Source organism: Diabrotica virgifera, chromosome 3 (genome assembly GCF_917563875.1).
Source record: "Diabrotica virgifera virgifera chromosome 3, PGI_DIABVI_V3a".
In the NCBI taxonomy this organism is placed as follows: Eukaryota; Metazoa; Arthropoda; class Insecta; order Coleoptera; family Chrysomelidae; genus Diabrotica; species Diabrotica virgifera.
The window spans coordinates 69776186-69793032 of NC_065445.1; the positions used below are offsets into that span (position 1 = coordinate 69776186).

Below are 16847 nucleotides of genomic sequence, written 5' to 3' on the forward strand. Positions count from 1 at the left end.
TTTTCTAATCTCTCTTGTGTTAACCTCCGAAGGCCGAAGTGCAAAGTGTCTGTCGGATCCACGAAGTGCAAATCTTGACTCATCAGTAAAAAGAATATTAGTCCAGTCGTTAATATCCCAATCGACATGTTTTGGTGCAAAACTTAAACGTGCTATACGGTATGCACTCGTTAACAGAGGAGCAGTAGCAGGCATTCTGGATCTGATTCCAAATTCCCTTAATCTGTTTCTAACCGAATTGTCACTTTACGAACCGAACATTACGGGCTACGCGCTGTGGAAAGATCATTTTGCAAAGTCTGCAGATGTAAATAACGTTCATCTGCGGGGTTAGTGGACCTGGAACGTCGTGGAACTGGTCTTCTTGTGTATCCTCTACTTTATCTATACCTTCTTAAAGTACTTGAAACGCTGGATTGGTGGATTCCCATAACATCAGCAAGATATTGCTGCGATAGTCCATATCCAATTAAACCTACAATTTGGGCTGCTTGTTCTGACGTTATATTACTCATTTTTCGTAAGAACGCACCTCCCCATTGAAAACTCAAGCATCCATAGTGCACAGATCAAATTCTCGAACACATTCTGTTTCATCAATGTTTTGTTTACTGTTTTTTTTTTGCAAAAACAAGCTTCAACTTGAAATGTTATGGGTTTGCAGACACCTAAAGCGTCGTTTTCACGCTACGTCTTATTGTACGTTTTGTGTGTCATGCAAAACGTACGACAAAACGTACGTTTTGTCAATAAGCGGATTTAATTTTTTCGATTCGACAAGACGTACGTTTTGCTGTTTTCACGCTACGTCTTATTGTACGTTTTGTGTATCGACAAGACGTACGTTTTGCTGTTTACACGCCATACTATACACTGGACAAAACGTACGTTTTGTCGTACGTTTTGCATGACACACAAAACGTACAATAAAACGTAGCGTGAAAACGAGCCTTAAACGAGACGATAGGCGAGTACATTCTGGTACAAATTAAAAATTATTTATTTTATTATCTTTTTTTTCTGTTTCAAAAATTATGTGATACCTTTTTTGAGATTAGTGTATATACACTGAACGGCACGAAAAACGGGCACCCCAAAAAATGGGTCATTTTTTATGTCTCGTATCTCCTAAACTTGTCCGATTTAAGTAATTTTTTTAATATGCTATAACAATATTCTTTAGCAAAATCGCTGTAATGATATTTTAGCTAGACAGGTAAATTTTCATTGTATACCGGGTGTACCAATCAAACTGGGTTTTTTTCTCAATTTTCGCAACACCCTGTGGAATATTCTAGCCTTTATAAAATATCGAAATTAAAACCCAACTATAGCGCCAGCTTCTCTTAACATTCTGTTTATTTATTTATTCGCTTATGTTGGATAATAAAAAAGTTACGGACTTTAACAACTAGCCATGTTCTTTAATTATCAATACATAGTGTTTCTAAATAAGTGCGACAAACTTTAAGGGGCAATTCTGCATGAAAAAATAATTACCGTTTGCTTGATAAACCTATATCCGCAAATGCATCATTTCCGTGATACGGGATGTTGAATTTTTTCTTACACAATAACGATTTATTTATTGCTCTAAAACCGGTTGATATATGCAAATGAATTTTTTTAGGTTTTAAGAGGTAGTTATTGCGCATTTTTTGACATGTGATGAAAAATTTTTTAATCACCATTGGCGTGCATGCGGGTAATATGACTGGGTAATATGACCCGTATGCACGCCAATGGTGAATATAAATTCTTAATTGTATATAAAAAAATGCGGAATAATTACCTCTTAAAACCTACCAAATTTCATTTGCATATCTCAACCGGTTTTAGAGCAATAAATAAATCGTCAGTTTGTAAGACAAAATTCAACATCTCGTATCTCGGATACGAAGCATTTGCGGACATAGGTTTATCAAGCAAACGGTCATTATTTTTTCATGCAGAATTACCCCTTAAAGTTTGTCGCACTGACTTAGAAATACCCTGTATTGATAAACAACATGGCTAGTTGTTAAATTCCCTAACTTTTTTATTATCCAACATAAGCGACTGAATAAAAAACAGAATGTTAAAAAAACCAGGGGCTACAGTTGCGTTTTAATTTCAATATTTTATAAAAGCTAAAATATTCCACAGGGTGTTGTGAAAATTGAAAAAAAAAACCGGTTTGGTTGGTACACCCAGTATACAATGAAAATTTACCTGTCTAGCAACAATATTCTTACAGCGATATTGTTAAAAAATAAGGCTATAACATATTAAAACATTACTTAAATCCGACAACAGGTTTAGGAGATACGAGACATAAAAAATGACCCATTTTTTGGGGTGCCCAATTTTCGTGCCGGTGAGTGTATATACCGCTTAAATTTTTGTTTGTTAGTAAAATGTAGATCATTTTTCCCGCAAGCTACAACTGAGAAGATTATCTTATGAAAGTTTATGTAAATGTAGTAGACGTCGAGAAATTAATGTCTTATTAAACTTCATAATCCCGGATGTTCTAACAAGACTAAAGAGGAGGATTCGGTAATTTAGAAGTAAGACCTTAAAACTCATAGAGAAGATTTCTCACACGAAGTAATGAATATTAATGGCTCGAGTTTCACTCTCAGTCTTTGCAGGGTTAATCCCAACTAATCCGATTACCACAATTTTAATAGTGTATAAAAAGGGACCTAAAAAGAGAAAATTACGACGCAGACATAAATTTTATAAAATATAAGGCATCTTTTCTGAATATTTTTGGGAACTAACCATGTTGTGGACGACAAAAAAGATTCTACTGTTCTTTAAACGTTCAAGTTAAAAGTTATTTATATTTTTGATGCTTTTTTATAACACTGATGTTAAGGATAGGAGTTTTCTTCTTCTGAAAAAATATAAGAAGAAGAATATGGGCCCGTTCTCCGATCGTAAGGCTGTAATCGTATTTGTAACGTTGACTGTCAGCTAGCTTAGGTTTTCGTAATGGTCTGATGCCTGTTGGTTAAATTACTTGCTAGCCTCTCAGCATCCATTCCTGTAGCATGCTGATTCCACTTCCGTGATATCTGTTGTCCCCATCGTAAAATATCGTCGATGTCATAGAGATATTTTATTTCGTTATTTAGTATGGTTATGGTTTGTTAGAATTTTCCCAGTTCTTGGTCTCAATGTCCCTACTGGTCTTGTACATCTAACTTCATATTCTTATTCCTTCATATGGCATCACTCGGATATCCTCACTTGTTTCCTTACACTCTCTTTAAGATTTCCGTAACTGGGTATTTCTATGTGAAATGGACCGTGATAGTGTGACGTCAAAACGTCAAAATTTTTCCAAATACGTTGTGTCTAGGTGTACGCAAATAAAAAAGTTAGGTAGAATTAAAGGTCATAACAAATATTTTTCTATCAAACAAACACTAAACATATCAAAATAGCGTGTATCAAAATATACAGTCACTGCCCACGCTAAATAGTCACTAGCTTGATGAAGTTTAACTTTTTTATTTGCGTACATTTTAGCGTGTACCTAGACACAACGTGTTTGGAAACCTTTTTTTGACGTTTTGACGTCACGACTGTCGCGGTCCATTAGATCCAGAATAGAGCAGGCCAGAGCCGCTTTTAGAAGGATGTCCTTCTAAAGGACATTATTATATTATATTATGTAAGAGACGCCTGAAATTGGCATTGAGGATCCGCCTACTTCGCTGTCACGTGTTCTCGGTCGTACTTTATGGTGTTGAGTCTTGGACTGTCGAGGCGAAACTCCACAATACTACTTTTGTTTTTTAACCAAGAGGAGTGGTTCAAATTCACCGCGCCGTAATGCTTGTTCCTAATTAGTCCAACCGCAGGCAAGTTTACTCCACTCTTATTAAATTTTGACACTAATGACATTTATGAAATTTTGGCACTTCTGTCATGTTATAGGTTAATTAAGTATATCGGCGATTTTTTGTGTTTTCTGCATTATTCATTTAATTTTTACATTTTTAATCTACTTTTATATAAAAATAGTTGTTTTTAGAACCCTTTAGCGATGTGTTGGTATAATATAATGTGTATGGATTATCATCGAAAGCTGATATGATCAACGAAAAAAGAAGATGAATTTGGTGATTTTTCTAGTAACTTTCTTGGGGTGAATCGGTCTTATTAGTTTACTCCTCTTGGTTAAAAAATAAACTATAGAACGTCTCAGCTAGACTACTGAGATTATAAAAATAATCAAGAAGAGAAAGCTGGAGTATATCGGACATGTAATGAGAGGTCCCAAGTCCCAAATATAGGTTGCTACATAATATTATACAAGGGAAAATAGCAAGCAAACGCAGTCCAGGACGGAGGAAGACTTCCTGGTTGAATAACTTGAGAGATTGGTATGGTATTGATACAATCATGCTATTTAGAGTGGCAGTGAATAAAATTAAGATAGCTATGATGGTAACCAACGTTCTGAGAGGACATGGTACATAAAAATAAGGGTATTTCTACTCAAAGATACTCGAATATCAAGAGTTATTATTATTTCGCCTTTAATTACTATTTTTTTTTGTACCAATAGCTATAAGTTAGCTTCGTTATCTGAGTTCAGGATAACGTCGTCTGTGTAAAAAAATATTTTTATTTGTGTTCTGTCCAACTCGTATTCTTTTCCTGCACTTATGGTGTTTTCTATTAGATTATTAGATATATCGTTGGCATTCAAAAAACATCTAATAAAACTAGCTGCTAAAATTGTAACCCGAAAATAATATTATCCAGAAGTTATGTGCCTCCAGTGGGTATTATATTTTTTGTATGTTAGAAATATCCGAATTAAACCAGAGAATTGTTACTGCTCCGTCCCTCCACACATTTTTCTTATTATTTCTTATAAGGCAGATTTATTAAATATTGATAAGTAAAGAGACGTAGAGATAAGTAGAGATAAGTAGATACAAACTAGAAATAGACGGCAAAATTGTAGAACAAGTAGTGAATTTTAATTACCTAGGAGCAGATATCACTAGTGACAGGGATATAAGAACAGAGGCCACAAGGCAAACAACGCAAGCAGCAAGAGTAAGTGGTTGCCTCCGAGAAACCATATGGAGAAACAAATATCTGACCACGGAAAGCAAAGTGAAAGTATACAAGACAACAGTAAGACCAATCCTAACATATGCAGCGGAGACAAGGACCGATACAAGAAAGACGAAACAACAAATCAGCAATTTCGAAATGAAAGTATTAAGATCAATAGCGGGCATATCATCAAGAGACAGACAAAGCAACAGAAGTAAACGCGAACAATGCAAAATTCAAAATATTAACAGGTGGAAAAAAAACAAGAAAAAAACTGGAACAAACATGTAAACCGAATGGGACCAGATAGATTAGCGAACATCTGTAAAAACAACAAGCCGTATGAGAGAAGACCCCTTGGAAGGCCGCCGAAAAGGTGGAAAGACAATGTACAGTCAACAACAACTTAAACAGACTAAGAGGCAGACAAACAGGAGTAATCCTAGTCGTACGAAGAAGAAGATTTATTAAAGAAATAATATCAATAAATGTAACTCTAGTTAATACATTTAAGGATTGGTCCTTCGAGGCGGATAAATAAAATACTTAATAAGAAACATTAAGAAAAGTGTGGAGAGGCGGAACATTTATCAAACTTATTCTTAATAAAAATAAAAATGTATACCATTTTTATTCAGTTGTAATGCGAAGGCAAAACCATCTTATTTTTCACTTAGAATACGGAGCGCAGTCCAGCACTCTGAATCGACGATTTTCGACTCTTATTGGAGTCTCATCGGAGAGACGTAGGCCTGCTGCTCCATACTCTAAGTGACCAACATCGAGAGTTTATCCCCCACACCGCAACTGACGTGAATGGATTAGGTGACTAGCGTCATCTGGCAATTGAAAGGCAAAGTTTCTCAATCCTAATAGCGACAATATTATTATTTCCTTGGAGATGTCACCAGGGAAATGGACCAATAAGTTTTCAATTTAAAAATCTTTTAGTAACATTTTTAATATTTTTCAATATTATTAATGTCGCTCTTAGGATTGAAAAACTTTGCCTTTCAATTGCCAGGTGACGCCAGTCACCTAATCCATTCACGTCAGTTGCGGTGTGGGGGATAAACTCTCGATGTCGGTCACTTAGAGTATGGAGCAGCAGGCCTACGTCTCTCCAATGAGACTCCAATAAGAGTCGAAAATCGTCGATTCAGAGGACTGCGCTCCGTATTCTAAGTGAAAAATAAGATTGTTGTGCCTTCGCATTGCAACTGAATAAAAATGGTACACATTTTTATTTTTATATTAGTATTACTCCTATAATAGAGTAACTAGGTCCATTTTCCGTTAGAACTTTACCAAGCTGAAGACGGGGGTTGTGAATTGCATAGTGTAGAATTCCTTCCCTTTTGTCTTCACTGCAGCATCCATCTGGCTTGCATATTGTAGAAGCCTTGGAGGTGTCACCAGGGAAATGGACCAATAAGTTTTCAATTTAAAAATCTTTTAGCAACATTTTTAATATTTTTCAATATTATTAATGTCGCTATTAGGATTGAAAAACTTTGCCTTTATTCTTAATATTTCAGCTCAATTCAATATATCCTTTTTAATTAATTTATTCCAGAGATAAGTCTCTGATCTGTTAATTGAATTCTTTAGAAAAACAAAATCATTTAAAGCAAATTTTTTGAAATTATTAATGCAGCGTATCTACATTACAGTATTGTTAAACACCGTACTCGCTTATTAAAGAGTATGAAACACAGTTTCAAGTTGATTTTTCCTTAATTTATTGTCAACTTAGAATAGAACTATACAATTATATTATTGGGATTATTTTGTTTTATAATCAGTATTACGATATACATATTATTACGATATATCAGTATATCACTATGTGTTACGATATTTGTTTTATAATCAGTATACATAAACACAGTTGTTGACGAACGCTTCAACACCTCGTTAATCAGATAATTGTGGTCTCTTAATTTAGCTTGACGGCAATATGGAATATGTATTTCGGCAATTCAATCCTTTGTTTTCTCAAATAATGTTGTCCCTGAGACGCATCAAAAATACTATCAAGGCGTTTTTAAAGTATATTTCAAGCATGTAATTTCAAATGCATATCTCATAACTTTTGGTATGAGTATATTATCAAAAGAATTAGTTTGTTTTTTTTTCATCGTAAAAAGACAAGACTTTGTTAACAATTGTTTATAAAAAACTGCCTTTTTGAAGCCCAAATAAACTCGGACGAACATGCTTAAATTGTACTTAAAAAGAGATAAATAGAATAATTTCTGTAAACATCAAATTACTTTCAACTAAAGCATTAAGTCAAGTCTAAATCTTCTCGGACACCTCAACCAACGTATTAGAGCGGGCTGTATCGTCGCCCCCGTTAGCGAAATTGTTCCGATTCGATTTTTTTACACAAACTTACTCAAAAAGAGGTCCTTATAACAAATCCACAGGGTGCCAGGCGGTGTCGTGGTCGAAAAATTGTTTATCTACTCTATGTCATATCATATTATGTATAAGTTTTTAGTTTGTGAAAACTGTCATTATAGATAGCAGTGCGTGAAGGATTTAAAGTGTGCGTGAAGTAACAATGTATTTTAAATGGGACTTACTTTTTCTCACTGTTTTTAACTTTCGCGTTGTCATGGTGACAATCCTTAACTTTCGTCCTTAACTTTCGCGTTGTCATGGTGATGACAATATGAGCAATGAATTACAACAAAAGTTTTGACAGTTTTGTGGTTTAAAAGTAGTTAGAATTTTTAAATGTCAAAGTTCTAAAAATTGTAGAATATAAATGAATTCCAGTGACGAAGAGTTACAGTTTTTTTATTTGTTTTTTGGTAGATAAAATATTGTATGAAACTGTGCGTGAAGTACTTTTTGCGAACTTACGCGATTTATAGCACTCGCTCCGTTGTCGCTCGTGCTCTAAAAATCGCGTGCGTTCGCAAAAAAGCATACTTCACTAAGTGTTTCATAAATAACTATTAAACAATTTTTTTAAACAAATTCCCAAAAATTGTTTTTTCATTTCGAACATTTTTTTAGATAATTTGGCTCAATCTGAACAAAAAAGGTCTGTTGTCATTTTTCTCTCAAATTGATTGTTGTCGAGTTATACGCGATTTAAAATTTGAAAAATGCGAAAATGGACATTTTCAAGGCTTAATAACTCTATTAAAAATTATTATTATGGAAGTCAAAAAGTCACCAAATCAAAGTTTAATATTATCTAAAGATCTTGAAGATCTTGAAGAAATTTTTGTCATTATTTTATTACAAAGCTGTTATTTTTAATTATTTACAATTAGCGGTATAGTCCAGGCTATATCGTCGCCCCTGTTAACGAAATTATTTCGATTAGATTTTTTGCACAAAGTTACTCAAAAAGAGGTCCTTATATCAAATTCACAGGGTGCCAGGTGCCAGGCAGTATCTTGTTTAAAATAAACAATTTTTTTAAACAAATTCACAAAAATAATTTTTTCACTTCAAACAATTTTTTAGATAATGTAGGTCATTCTGAGCAAAAAAGGTCTCGTGTAATTTTTCTGTAAAATTGATTGTTGTCGAGTTAAACGCGCTTTAAAATTTGAAAAGGCGAATAGCCGTTTACAAGGCTTAATAACTAAGCGTATCGCGTAAACTCGACAACAATCAATTTTAGAGAAAAATCACAAGAGACCTTTTTTGCTCAGAATGACCCAAATTATCTAAAAAGAATTTGTTCGAAGTGAAAAAATTATTTTTGTGAACTTGTTTAAGAAAACTTGTTCAAAAAAAACTTTTTTCAAAAACTTTGATCTGATCACTTTTTGACTTTTATAATATAATTTTTAATCGAGTTATTAAGCCTTGAAAATGGCCATTTTCGTGTTTTTCAAATTTTAAATCGCGTGTAACTTGACAACAGTCAACTTTAGAGCAAGATCACAAGAGACCTTTTTTGATCGGGTTGATCCAGAGAATCTAAAACAGATTTGTCCGAAGTGAAAAAATTGATTTTTTGAATTCGTTTAAAAAATTGTTTAAAGAATTTTCCGACCGCAGCGGCACCTTGTGAATTTGTTTAAAGGACCAGTTTTTGAGTAAGTTTGTGCAAAAAAACGAATCGGAATAATTTACCTAACGGAGACAAGCATACATAGTGGACTATTTGCATTATGAGCCAAATGTAGATGGTTTGGAAAACATTAAACGATAGATATCTATGTCTTGTATATATCTTGTAGATGCGAGTTGCGCAAACGGCAACATAACCGTAGGCTGTTCTGTTGTTCACATGTAGCTGCCATAATATAATATTTATGGCATGGAAGATATTCTACAAAAATCATCAAGCCAGCAGAATATCTTGCAAAACTCTTTGACAATACAGATGTTATACCTGTAATAGACGAAGACAGCGATGAAGACTTTAGAACTGTTAAGTGTAATACCAACGAATAAAACTCTCCGAATACTCTATGAATATACCTATACGGAGCTATATATTCTTTGGTAATATTTTCCTCATTCTTTTTATGGTGTTTTATGTGGCAGTAAACGTGAAGCAAAATGACATTATAGGCAGAGATACATATAGGTTATGTAGATGGTACACGCACATGTTTGAATAATTAGAATATGTATAATGTAAGGTAATATTAGGGTACCTACTAAATACAAACTAATGAACAAAGAACAAAATGTTTTGATTCACAAAACTACAAGAAGTATGATATATTAAAATGTACATTTTGTAATTTATAATTTAATAATTATTAACTATTCTAAATGGGAAATAAGCCACAATTTAACTAAAAAATGATTATATTAACGTTTCGACGTCCACCACGGACGTCTTTGTCAAAATACAAAAAATTAATAAGTTAAACAAAAATGTTGCTTGGTAAAAAAGTCTTATCTTAAAAATATCTAATAATTTAATTTAATCTGACTTATTTATATAGATCGCCCCAAACCCTTTTTTCAGTGCGTCACAGATTATCGAATTCTCTCTAACGCATTACAGATGGAAAATAAAATCATTTTTAGTTAAATTGTGGCTTATTTCCCATTTAGAATAGTTAATTACAAAAATGTCACAAAGAAATAGCTTTAGAACAACATTTACGATTTAATTGCAAAGCCAACTTAAAAAAAAATAAAATCGAAAAATTTACGTTTTTGGCTGTGGTGGAGGGGTAATAGGGGAAAGTGGGCTAAAATTGCGGTGAGTAATAATTTTTTAATCACATAGAACGAAAAAAAATAAAAAAAGTATTCAGGCTGTATCGACCTCAAAAAATATGATTAGACCCGCAAAAACCCTTACAAAACTTTAACTAAATAAAAAAATAAAAGAATTGACGTTTTTGTGGGGGCAGGGAGAGGAACTGGTGGGCTAAAAATGCGATGAGTCTTATTTTTTAATCACATATAACGTAAAAAAATGAAAGAAAATATTAAGGTTGTATCGATCTCAAAAAATATCATTAAGCCCGCAAAAACCCTTATATAACTTAAAAAAAAACATGGTTTTTGGGGGGTTTAAAAGTGTTTCGCCCAATTTTTGATAGTCCTAAAATACTCAGTTATTTCAAATTATGCATAATCTATTAACAAAATTTTGAGTTGATCTATATTGCAGTCTATAAAATGGAGAAAATCCCCAAAAACCCCCTAAATAAACAGTTTTCCGGATTTTTTAAGATGGCGCAGGTGACGGAAAAATCTAAAAAAATCATGGAGATAGCTTTTGATAAAATACACAAAATGCAAAAAAAATTGGACCTGCAGCCCCCTCCAAGAAAAAGTTATAGCTTTAAAAAAGTTTAAAAAATTTTGAGGTTATGTACACTCGACCTACAGGTCCATAAAAAATGGACATGTTTTGTAGATGTCTCAGATAATATGTGTGAATTTGTTTAAATTTTTAAATCAATTGCAACCCATAAATATTGCAACCCAGTTAATATTATCTAAAGATCTTGAAGATCTTGAAGAAATTTTTGTCATTATTTTATTACAAAGCTGTTATTTTTAATCATTAACAATTAGCGGTATAGTCCAGGCTATATCATCGTCCCTGTTAACGAAATTATTTCGATTAGATTTTTTTGCACAAAGTTACTCAAAAAGAGGTCCTTATATCAAATTCACAGGGTGCCAGGTGCCAGGCAGTATCTTGTTTAAAATAAACAATATTTTTAAACAAATTCACAAAAATAATTTTTCACTTCGAACAATTTTTTAGATAATGTAGGTCATTCTGAGCAAAAAAGGTCTCGTGTGATTTTTCTGTAAAATTGATTGTTGTCGAGTTAAACGCGCTTTAAAATTTGAAAAAGGCGAATAGCCATTTACAAGGCTTAATAAATAAGCGTATCGCGTATAACTCGACAACAATCAATTTTAGAGAAAAATCACAAGAGACCTTTTTTGCTCAGAATGACCCAAATTATCTAAAAAGAATTTGATCGAAGTGAAAATATTATTTTTGTGAATTTGTTTAAAAAAACGTTTTCAAAAAAACTTTTTTCAAAAACTTTGATCTGATCACTTCTGACTTTTAATATAATTTTTAATCTTAAGCCTTGAAAATGGCCATTTTCGCATTTTTCAAATTTTAAATCGCGCATAACTCAACAACAATCAATTTTAGAGAAAAATCACAAGAAACTTTTTTGCTCAGAATGACTCAAGTTATCTAAAAAAAAATTGTTAGAAATGAAAAAATTATTTTTGTGAATTTGTTTTAAAAAAACTTGTTCAAACACTTTTTGGACCAGGGCACCGCCTGGCACCCTATGGAATTGTTATAAGGACCTCTTTTTGAGTAACTTTGTGCAAAAAAATCTAATCCAAATAATTTCGCTAACGGGGGCGACGATACAGTCTGGACTATAGCGCTAATTGTTAATAATTAAAAATAACAGCTTCGCAATAAAATAATGACAAAAATATCTTCAGGCTCTTGAAGGAGAGCCTGTTAATCGAGTTATTAAGCCCCGAACATGGCCATTTTCGCATTTTTCAAATTTTAAATCGCACATACAGTCGGAAAATTGAAAGAATACGCATGAACGATCACATCAATCACTTATTTTGTATTTGCTATCTACATATTTCTATAACAAACGTTTGTTATTTATAGAAAATGACAGCAAATACAAAATAAGTGATTGATGTGATCGTTCATGGGTATTCTTTCATTTTTCCGACTGTAACTCAGCAACAATCAATTTAGAGATAAATCACAAGAGACCTTTTTTGCTCAGAATTACTCAAGTTATCTAAAAAAAATTGTTAGAAACGAAACAATTATTTTTGTGAATTTGTTAAAAAAAATGTTTAAACAATTTTTCGACCACTGCATCTCCCGGCACCCTGTGGATTTGTTATAAGGACCTCTATTTGAGTAAGTTTGTGCAAAAAAATCGAATCGGAATAATTTCGCTAACGGGGGGGGCGACGATACAGCCCGGTCTATATCGTTTTCTAGCAAAAGTAAACGCGCCGCCTGACCTCACAATCTACCTAGAAACCATTTTGTGATTCACTCCTGGCACACAATCCTTCTGGCATTAAACTTGCCAACGAAATATATGTTCCACATTACTTACTAAATTCACTTCGAGAAATGAACTTGGATGTTGGATTGGGATGACTCGAGTCTTTCGGTTTTGTTATACATAATTCGGACGCTGATTTCTATAACTAATGCACTCCGTGTCAGAGTGATATCATGGTTATTATCATGTTTTATAACAATTACCTATTTATACTGAAGGTTATTTTTAGGATTGACGCATTGTTTCAATTACAGGTTGACATACGAGATAGATTTAGCAGCAACATCCGAAAATAAAAGACGATTATCTTATCTGCTAGTTTATGCACCCTTTACAAAAACAAAATATGCAAGTTGTACTGCAACAACAGTAAAAATTGTCAGAATTGGGAGATCTCATCTATGGCAATAATAATCGATATGCAACAGGTAAATGCGGAAATAGCCTCAGTGAAATATGCAAATATCAACAATTCCGTGGAAAAATATTTATTTAATTTTTTTATATTAATTTTTTTTTATTTATTTAATAATTATTATTGACATGAATTTCGGGTATAAGATGCTTAGCATACACACAATTTGTTCTAGTGTTGTTAACACATTAGTCATTAACCGCCAAATTATTTATTTACTTCAGGCTCCATTAAACACAACATTAAAATTAACAACAAAAGTGATAACAAACAAATTGAATGAAATTATAACATTAGCAGAAGAACAACAAGGTTTTAGGTCGGGAAGGTCATACACTGACGCTATATTTATAATGAGGCAAGTTCAAGAGAAATCGTTGGAATACAACAAACTGGCATATTTATGTTTCCTGGACCTTAAGAAAGCATTTGACAGGGTCACATTAAAGGACGTTATCCACTTGTTATACTCGAGAGAGGTACCTCTGGGGATAATTAAAACGATAGACAACATCTACCAGAACAACACAATAAAAGTAAAGTGGAAGATGAACTAACTGACCCAATTGAAGCCGGCAATGGGATAAGACAGGGTGATTCCTTGAGTCCTTTATTGTTCAACCTGATCATGGACGAAATAATAAAAAAAGTAAGAACTAAAAAAGGATATCAAATGGGAGAAAAACAACTTAAAATAATCTGCTACGCGGACGATGCAATACTAATCTCTCAAAGTGAAGATGATTTACAACGTATGCTGCACCAATTATTCAACATAATCGCCAGAAAATTTAACATGTTAATTTCCTCAAAAAAGACAAAATGCATGGTTATAACAGCAGATCCAATAAGATGTAAATTGGAGCTGGAAGGTCAGATATTAGAACAATTGATGGAGTTTAAATACCTAGGCATCACACTATCTAGCTACGGAAGGCTCGAAACAGAGTGGAAGATCAAGTGAATAGAGCAAACAGAGCCGCAGGTTGCCTGAATGACACAATATGTAGAAATAAAAATATCGGAAAAGAAATGAAAAGCAGAATTTACAAAACAGTCATCAGACCAATAATGACATACGCGGCAAAAACACGACCCGACACAGAGAGGACAAAAAGATTGCTCGAAACAGCGGAGATGAAAACCCTTCGAAAAATCGATGGTAAGACTCTATGGGACAGAGCTAGAAGTACAGATATACGACGGAGATGCAAGGTGGATAATATTAATAACTGGGTAAGAAACAGAAGAATAGAATGGAATGACCACATAAGCCGAATGACAACAAATAGGGTAGTCAGGACAGCGAGAGACGGTTCCCCAATAGGAAGACGATCAGTGGGAAGACCACGAAAACGATGGAACGACAACTTACTAGAGGCACATTGAAAAAACAGACAGAGTCATGTCTATACAAAAAGAAGAAGAAGAAGAAGAGGCTCCATGTTCAGAATCTCAATGTTAATGAAATTATATTTAACTCACCTAACGCCTGGGCCAAACAGGGCGTGAGATAAATACAACTCACGTGGCGTTTAATGTATTATTGATAGCACAGTTTTTAGGGCGCAGGTCTTAAGTTTTTAAATTTATGACTTCGAATACAATGCAACATACAATACAAATGACCTGCGTCCTAAAAACTGTGCTATCAATAATTTTCAAACGGAGTATAAAGCTTTTTATGTTCGTTTATTTTAGAAAGAATAGTCCAATGTTCGCTAATTTTAGAAAGAATAGACCAAAAGATATAGTCTAAGAACCAAAAAAAAAATATAATTTTTATGGTACTTAATACTGTTTTTTAAGTACAAGTACATACAGTTTTTTACAGTCATAGTTTGTAGAATCACCATCTGCAATAAAAAATGGGGGTTCCTTTAAAGATTTCAAAGTTATCCCCCACCCCCTCCTAAGGGGTAGGGTGGGGGTGGTGGTCATGTTTGGTGTCACTCGATAGATTTTTAAAAAATATTGAACACATGTTTTTAGTTTTTCATTTAAAAACGTATTTCTCGAGACACTAAACCGTTTCCATAATTTTCCTGGGGTATAAATCGTTTTTTCCGATTATAGTGCCATCTATTAACGATTCGGAAAAATGTCTCGAATAACAGTTACTTATTTTTGCATAAGAAATCCAGATCTGCAGTAAAAAATGGAGATTCCTATTTAAGATGTTGAACTCATATTTTTCAGTTTTTCGATCCGATCTTCATTTCGCGAAATATTCGACCGTCCCTATACAGGGCGTTTCATTGTGAAATTGAAATACTTAAATGGTGAATAGAGACCACTGAGGCGGTTCTAGATATACCACATACCACATTTATTGCCTCACCGGTCACCGATTTTTATAACCGAGTTACAAGGGTGTTTTATCGATTTTGCCCATTTCTTTCTGAGGCCATAACTTTAGAACCACCTTGTGTATTTTTTTGATATTTGGTACACATATGTCTCATTTAGAACCCAAAGCACCCAACTACTAATCACAAGAAAAACCCAGGCCCGGACTAAAAAAACTTATAAATTCATTGTGACCTTTAAACAACACCCTGTATTTTGAATTTTTTATAATCCGTTTACCTATTTAAAAAGAGTACAAAAAACTAACTTTAATGGTTCGCTTCAACTTTATGATCTGACAATTTAATGACTAAATTTGAAATACTATTCAAATTTTTAAGAACTCTGAGCTTAAAAAGCAGGTATTATTAACTTTTAATAATAAATTATTAAAGTTAATGAACAGATACTCATTTTAAAAATCAATACATATTTACTACATTAGAACAAAATGAAAAATCCAGGTCCGGTTTAACAAAAAAATAAAGTAATTGTGACTTTGAAACAACGTCCTGTATATTGAAATTTTCAAAATCCGTTTGCACATTTGGAAAGAGCACAAAAAACAGTTTAAAGGGTCGCTTTAATTTTTTTGCGCAGAACATTGAATGACTTTAATTTTGAAATTAAATATATATTGAAATTTTTAAGAACTCTGAAATTAAAAAGCAAGTTTTTAAAGCAATTTTAATAATAAATTATTAAAGTTAATGAATAAATACTCATTTTAAAAATAATTAATAATTATACTACATTAATTATACTACATGCGGATTAACAAAAAAATATAAAGTAATTGTGAGTAATTTCCGTTTCCCGATGAAACACCGTGTATAAATAAATATAGTAAAATTTTATAAATATACAGTTCAAATTTATTTATTTATATTTATATAATATTTGAGTTCTAAGAAATAAAGTTTTTCCAAGTCATATTTAGTCAAAATTGTTAAATATTTAAAGGTTTTCTGCTAATTGTAAAATATTGTAGGTTAACCTGAAACTTAAAATTACCCTCTCGTGTCATATTAACTTAACTGATACTAACCTGACACTCTGTTTACCATTGCACCCTACGGCGGCGATGTCGAACTTGTAATTCTTCCTCTTCTCGCAGTTCAGGACCCTTTTAGCCCTTAATTCTGCGTAGCCGTCATCCTTGAGGACGATATCGAATGGCGCCTCCCCATGGTGCTTGTTGACGATGCGGAAGCGGCAAACCTCCCCCTCGGCCCTGATCACGGGGGTGACTTCGACTACGGTCTCGTTCTCTTTCACGATGCCATGATAGCCGTTCTCTAGATTGTCGATGGCCAATTTAGGAGCTGCAAAGAAAAGAAAAAAAGAAGGTTTAGAGTTTTAAAGTTTCACTGGAGCAGTCGGTAAAAGAGTGATTTCAAATAAAAGGGAATGGAAAAAACCTTGGAGCTACTTTGATAAAGGTCTCCGCATAAGAATACCGGAGATGCACTGAATTT

General features: G+C 33.3%; 1 protein-coding gene across 3 annotated transcripts in view; it reads right to left on the bottom strand.

The window, feature by feature from the left end:
• LOC126881894 (calsyntenin-1) overlaps positions 1-16847 on the bottom strand; it is a 673839-nt gene that overhangs the window by 404238 nt on the left and 252754 nt on the right. For all 3 annotated transcript variants that reach the window (XM_050646547.1, XM_050646545.1, XM_050646546.1), the window contains one exon: positions 16418-16694. In XM_050646547.1, coding sequence (XP_050502504.1) covers positions 16418-16694 — 277 coding nt within the window. The remainder of the gene's footprint in view (positions 1-16417; positions 16695-16847) is intronic.